This window comes from Rosa chinensis, chromosome 6 (assembly GCF_002994745.2).
Source record: "Rosa chinensis cultivar Old Blush chromosome 6, RchiOBHm-V2, whole genome shotgun sequence".
Classification (NCBI taxonomy): Eukaryota; Viridiplantae; Streptophyta; class Magnoliopsida; order Rosales; family Rosaceae; genus Rosa; species Rosa chinensis.
In genome coordinates this window covers 47428360-47435645 of record NC_037093.1, presented here as the reverse complement: position 1 = coordinate 47435645, position 7286 = coordinate 47428360, and the positions used below count along the sequence as shown (strand labels likewise).

The 7286-nt window shown below is 39.9% G+C and overlaps 1 protein-coding gene across 1 annotated transcript; it reads left to right on the top strand.

Moving 5' to 3' along the window:
• Positions 1–589: 589 nt before the first annotated feature.
• LOC112171447 (membrane protein of ER body-like protein) lies at positions 590–2475 on the top strand. The gene is made up of 3 exons (XM_024308630.2): positions 590–689; positions 1850–1911; positions 2035–2475. Exons 1-3 carry the CDS (start codon positions 590–592, stop codon positions 2473–2475), a joined length of 603 nt encoding a protein of 200 aa, XP_024164398.1.
• The last annotated feature ends 4811 nt before the right edge of the window (positions 2476–7286 follow it).

Here is a 7286-nt window from a genome sequence, read left to right as displayed (position 1 = left end):
GATGAACCCGCCAGATGCACTTCGTGCTTTGGTCTCCTATTTCGTGCAGGTACTTTTATATAAGAAGTTTTGTTTCTATTGCACTGTATCTATACTGTAATGAAATACGGTTTCCATTTTCTAATGGGCTGGCATATATGTTACTGTTGACGTCGCATTAGTTGTTTCGATCAAGTTTTGGTCAATACGTACATTAACTACTCTTTCACTTTGACAGGCACTGGGATCTTTCGTCGACCAGGGCAAGGTAAACAATCTCTTGATACTATATATTCTTCAAAATTTTTGGGCAATTCTCGATAAAACTTTTTGGTGTAGTTAGATCCCATAATCATGTAGTTCTATGATTTTTTTTGTATTTGTCAGATGCCTGTCTGGTAATTTCTGAAAAACGTTTGTTAACCCTACCAATTTGTCATTCTATTCACACCTACAATCTTATATGCATGTCATGTTTGTTCTCACTTTTGGTTTCTCGATCTCTTTATATTGTGTTGATGCAAAACCTACGGAGAGCACAACAGTTATTACTGTGATCACACCGGAACAAACGCCGGCAGGGTCTGAATTACCACGAGATGCTAATAAGATGTTAGAAATCCTTAAAAGCATCGTTTACGGTGGTTTAAATGAAGCAATTGCAAGCTTAAGTATTGTGGCATCTGCAGCTAGTACTGATACTGCCACATGTAAGTACTGGTTTCTACTCTCTCTCTCTCTCTCTCTCTCTCTCTCTCTCTCTCTCTCTCTCTCTCTCTCTCTCTCTCTCTCTCTATATATATATATATATATATATATATATATATATATATATATCCAGAGCGGAGTTCCGTTTTGAAATTAACGTGTGAAGTTCAAGTTTTTGGTTACTTTTTGGTCGCATATCTACATCTCGATCGTTCAGTTTTTAGGTACTAGTGTATAGATCATCTCTGCAAATTTTCAGCCAAATTGATGACCGTTAAGGCATTGATAACTGCCTTAAAGCTAGTACGGTTCAGGTTGGACAGATTCAGTTCGTCGATTGGTTCAAGCGAGTTAGATACCCATCAATTTGGCTGAAAATTTGTAGAGATGATCTATACACTAGTACCTAAAAACTGAATGGTCAAGATGTGGATATGCGACCTAAAAGTGACCAAAAACTCGAAGTTCACTCCGTAATTTCAAAGCGGAGCTCCGCTCTGGATATGATCTATACACACACACACACACACACACACACACACACACACACACACACACACACACACACACACACATATATATATATATATATATATATACACACGGAGCTGTTCCAAAGAGGACGTCCGCATTGTTGTTAAAGTGCGGACGTCGACGCTGCAGCTCTGCTCGGAGGGCGACGAAGCTGCGGGGCTTGCCAGACGGACCTCAGGGATCGGACGGAGCGGTTTGTAGTCAGTGGAGTCGCCGGCGACAGGGTTGCAGCTCGCTGCAGAAAACCTGCAGTTGCAGGTCTGGTTGATGCCCATAACCTACAACCCCGACCTCCTCCGACCTCAAACGCTACCCAGAATAGTCCGGGATGCCTCCGGCCTCCCTTCTGCAAGCCTCGCGCTGTCGTCGCATCCTGGAACGTCTCAGCTGCGTCGACGTCCGCACTTTAGTGCGGAAGTCCGCTTCAGAACGGACCCATATATATATATATATATATATATATATATATATATATATGACTGGTCCTTTCTAGAAAGAATCTCCTTACTTTTAAAATTTAAATTTTATTATTATTTTACACTAGATATGACATAATTCAACTATTTCAACCGTTGATATAAGTAATGAGCATAATATATGTATTAATAACCATATTGTATATTTGCAGTGAACATTTTCGTTTTGGCACTGGCAAACTTGCTGGGTGGTCTTTTCGTCATCGGACACAATGTCAGTATATTACATCTGAATATTAACCAGATCCCAATTAAACCTCAAAGTTAGCATAGTTTGTGAGATTTAAAAATATGTTTCTTATTGATTGTAATAACTAATTAAAATGATATATTACAGCTCTGGGACCTGAAAGCTAATCAAGTAGACAGCAAATACAAAGAAGTACTAGGGAACAAAGATAATTTCTTTTTTCATGCCCCGGTTGCCATACTCTCGTTCCTCATTTTCGGGTTAGTACCTCCTTTGGTTTATGGCTTCTCGTTCTCTCATAGCGACGACAGCGACCTAAAGATTGCAGCAGTTGCATCATCTTCTATTTTATGCATCATACTTCTCGCAATTGGAAAGGCTTACATCCAGACGCCACCAAAGTACATCAAAAATGTGTTGTACTATATCGTCATAGGGGTTGGCGCTGCCGGTGTTTCTTACTTGGTAGGTGACTTAATTGACAAACTTGTAGAGAAGCTTGGCTGGTTCAACTCAACTGTAGATGGCTCTCTGCCTCTTCCTCATCTGACTATGAGTACAGTGAAACCTGCATGGGAATCCTGGTGACATTCTATATCTCTCAATGGAATCCCAGCATGCACTTGCCATTGTTTAGCTAAGTAACTTTCTTACACAATAAAGTGGCTGAAAACGTTTTGCTCAGCTGGTTTGTAATTGTAGGATTTTTTTTATTTTTATTTTTGGTTGAGATCGAATAATGCCATAGTGCACGTGCAAGACGATTTTAATGCTCTGTAATTTTAGACTGTTTATGTTGAAGTTGTATGTGCAATAATGAGACCGTCTCCTCTATGGGTGGTGTTTGCCAAGTACAGGTTCTATGCCCTAAATCATAGAATTTAGAATAATTTTTAAGTTCACCCTTATGATGAATGAGCAAATGCACCATCTCTTGTGATTAACGCATAATAATTTTATAATTTTCTAATCCAACCATTTATATTGTATAACGTAATATAAAGATTAGCTCTATAAAAAATCAATCAAATTGAAGATCTTTTAGTTATTCATTTGTATGAAATACATGGATGGTTCATCATAGTAGTAGTAAGTATTGTTAAAACCATCCATTTGTTTGATTCAATTAGATAATTAAATGATTTCCGATTCGATTGATTTTTTACAGAGATGATCTTTAAAGGATAATTTAAGATATAGACCGTTGGATTATAAATTTATTAAGTAAAAATATATTAATCGACAACGGGGGTGAATATGCTCATTCATCCTAGGGGTGAACCTAAGAATTGTTCTAGAATTTATATGTATCAATTAATCTTAGAGTGGTTCGTGTGCGTATTATATATTCGTTGATCAAATTAGTATCTCGATGAAATATATTTTTAAATTTAAAATTATAAAATTTTATTGTCACACAACTTGGTATCTCATCCACATTACTGTTAAATGTGAACACATGATTCCAAATTACAATTTTGGACAAATTTAAATATGAAGGTCTAATTATAATAGAAAATTACATATAAGTGTCATTTTGAAACTTGTTCAAGGAAAACCTATTTTGTGTTTAGCCCAAACTCTAGGTTACTTGACCTAGTGGTAATAGGATTTAATTAGAAGAATCTAGAATCCTAATCAATGTAGAATTACTTTCCTTGTATGATTGAGATTCTATGCATTGTAATCCTCTATATAAAGAGGCCCCTATTATCAATGAGAATACACAGCAAATTCCTCTCAATTTCTGATTCCCTAAAACACATTATCAGCATGAGTCCTAACCCTAACCCTAAAAACAAAAAACCCGAAAACTCTTCTCACCAAAACTGCCGCAAGCTCCTAGCCCTTGTTAGCTATGCCCTATGCTGCCCCTGCAGTCCTTGCGCACCCGTGTGCCGCCTACTGCACCTGCAGCATTGCCGCATGCCTGCTGCCCCCTGCAACACAGCAGCACGCTCGTTTCTGTGCAGATCAGTCTGATTTCACAAGCCGAAACGTCTTGTTCGGAACCTCTGATGAAAATACTTTCTTCATCAAAGTTGTTCATCTATGTCTCTTCTATCTGACCTCTAAATTTCAGCCCTATTGGAGTCGTTTTGAGACACGTACACCATTCGAGGTGGGAGCTGTTCAGCATGCTCGTTCCTGTGCATATCAGTCAGTTTGCAAGCCCCAAAACGCCTAGTTCAGAACTTCAGATCAAAATTATTCCTTCATCAAAGTTGTTCAAGTCTGTATCTTCTATTTAACCTCCAAATTTAAGCCCTATTGGAGTCTTTTTGAAACCTGTACACTAATCGGAGTGGGAGCTGTTCAGAAGCGAATTTGCTCCGAATTTCAACAAGTTTGATTCACCTAGGACTGAAGCTCGTCTGCAATCCTACAATAAGGATCGAATACGCTCTGCAATCCTAAAAGGTATGGTTTACTAAAAGTTCCCGTTTTTTAAGTTTTTTTTTATTCTTTTTCGCTTCTTTTTCTCGGGGACTTGCAACCTCCCTTCTTCTACCCCCCCTTTCTTCATTATAGGGGAGACCAAATTAAGCCGAACTGTGGGGGTTCGTGCTCACTCCAAGCTTAGAGCTTGTTGAGATCTCCAAACTTAGAGTTTGTAGAGAATTTATGATCGACCACTTACATCATTGTTTCGATCTAATCCAATATCTCTTGGAATCGAATTTCTTGGAAGCGACTACGCTCCGAAATTCCTAATTTCTTGGAAGCGATTACGCTCAGAAATTTCATATGTTTTCGTGGTAGCCTATTTCGCTCCGAAACTAACCCTAATTTCTTGTTCTCTTTCAGGATGAGTAACCTGAACAAATTGGACTTTGCTCCATTGGGAACAACTGGCTCTGGATATCACAGGTGGGTTCGTGATATCCGCCAGCATCTCAAGGCTGATGGAATCCTGGATATGATTCTCGAGCCTAGCCAGGACGTGATAACTGTTGAGCAAGCTCAAGCTTTGGAAGCAAATAGAGCAGCCTTAGAGGCAAATAAGGCGAAAGCCATCATCCTAATGACTCGTCATATGGATGATTCGCTCCAGTACGAGTGTATGAATGAAGAAGACCCCAGAAGGCTGTGGTTCTCACTCGAAGAAAGATTTGGCAACGTCCGTGACTCCTTGCTTCCTGACCTAGAAGTGAGATGGCATAGCCTCGGCTTCTGTGATTTCAAGTCAATTCTTGACTATAACTCGGAAGCACTTCACATTAAATCCTTAATGGAATTCTGTGGTAAAGAGATCACAGATGCGATGTTGATTGAGAAGACTCTCTCTACCTTCCCCGTCTCTGTATTGATGGTTGCTAAGAACTATCGAATCGATGTTAATGCAAGACGGATCACAAGGTTTCATGAGCTCATTGGAGCTATGAATGTCGCTGAAAAGCATGACAATATCCTTGTGAAGAACTATAATTCGAGATCCGTGGAAATAGAGCATATTCCGGAATCCAATTATAGTCGCACCTCTAAGAGAGGGCGCCAAGAGCGAAACCCTAATATTAGGTATACTTCTGGACTATAATTGCTCTACTTGGGAAGGTAACCGCCAAAATAGGCGAACATGGAACCGAAGAGGTAAACGTGGAAAGAGAGAGGGAGGCAACGCCTCTGGCCATGTTGGTGGCGCCACCAACACTAAGAGCCATCTAAATGACGCTTTCAAAGCGCCTCAATCAATGGAGTTCGAGCAAAGAGATGTATATTCTCGATGTGGAGTGTCTGATCATTGGGCACACATTTGTAGAGCTCGTGAAGAACTTGTCACCGCCTACAAAGCATATTGTGAAGCAAGAGAAACTCACTATATGGAACAAGAAGATCAAGAAGATGATCTAAAGTGAAGGGTTGGAAACTACAAATATGGCTGGGATCAATAGATCGCCAATTCTGTTTAAGTCTTTATTTTTCCAAGAGATGTAATAGGCAATTGCCATATACTTTGTAGTAAATGCCAATGGTTTAGTCTTTCTTCAAAGTAGGCTCACCCACAGTAAGTGTGATGTCTAGGAAGGTTTTGAGATTAGTGGTACTTAAGTGAGCCTTGCTCCACCGACATCTCTCTACTCACCTGGTCACATTTATTTTGGAATTACCGAAAGAAGTTAGACGACTACCATTGTTTTGCATTAGCTAGCATTTGGATTAGATTCTCCTAATGGTTAAGAGACAATGATGTACTATGTTGGCTTATGAATAAAATTTCGAGTTCTTTTCATTATAACTCCATTTTGATTCTGAGCGTATGACTTTGTGACTACGGTGGCTAGACCATCAATATTAATTCAAGGACGTGGAATAGCCCAAGTTCCACTTGCCAAATGGCACCTTGATTACAGTTGTCACAGAAACTCTCTACGCTCTTAGGGCACATAGTACCCTATGAATAGCCAACGAATTCCATGCGAAAATGCATGTAGAGAACGGAAATGAGTTCTTTTGCGTTACCTCTAATGATTGCGAACAAAGACGCATCTTAGAGAAGTTTATGTGTCTCTCTAGTGGACTCTATGTCACTATTCGAGCTATTAAATCTAATAAAGTTATGAGAGAAGATCTCTTGGATTTAGACACATATTGGCTTTGTCACGACAGGATAGATCATCCTAGTCATGATATGATGATCCGTCTACAAAGACTTCACACAGACATCTTTACAAAGCCCGTTCCTTAGGAAAATTAGGACTTAGACCGTCCTATTCAAAGGATATGACAATACTCATTCTGTTCTTACAAAGAATCCGTAGGGATTTTGTGGATTGATTCAACCAACTTGCGGACGCTTAAATATCTCATAATATTGGTTGACACGCAAACACGCTGGTCACGTGTTGTGCCATTGTCCACCTATAAATGCTGCTTACGCTACACTCCTAGCACATATCATATGACAATGGGCTCACTCCCCAAATCATCCTATTCAGTCAATTAGATTTGACTATGCTAGTGAGTTTACATCGAAGACTTTCGATGGTTATTGCATTTGGGACTGATGTTGGACATCATATTCCCATGAGCACACCCAAATGGTCTCGCGGAAACGACTACGATGGTAGTCCGGACATTGGTAATGCGCACCAACCTCCTTATATCTGCTTGGGGTGATTCAATATCACATGCAGCTATGCTAATTCATCTACGACCTACCGCCACTCAATGTACTTCTGCATTACAGCTACTGACTGGGTACACGTATTTTGTACTTACGCACATTTGAGTGAGCCATTTATGTGCCAATCGCGCCGCCACAGCGCTCGATGATGGGTCCTTACAGACGAATGGGCAACTACGTTGGATTTGGGACTCCAACAATCGTCCGCCACTTAATGCCTTTGCAAGGCGATCTCTTTACAGCTAGATTTGCGGGTTGTCACTTTGATGAGACA

Bases quoted from the DNA above. Each gene is read 5' to 3' on its own strand.
- LOC112171447 (XM_024308630.2), top strand. From the start codon at position 590: ATGTTAGAAATCCTTAAAAGCATCGTTTACGGTGGTTTAAATGAAGCA. The intron at 690-1,849 runs GTAAGTACTGGT...GTATATTTGCAG, and splicing joins TAGTACTGATACTGCCACAT to TGAACATTTTCGTTTTGGCA. The intron at 1,912-2,034 runs GTCAGTATATTA...GATATATTACAG, and splicing joins TTTTCGTCATCGGACACAAT to CTCTGGGACCTGAAAGCTAA.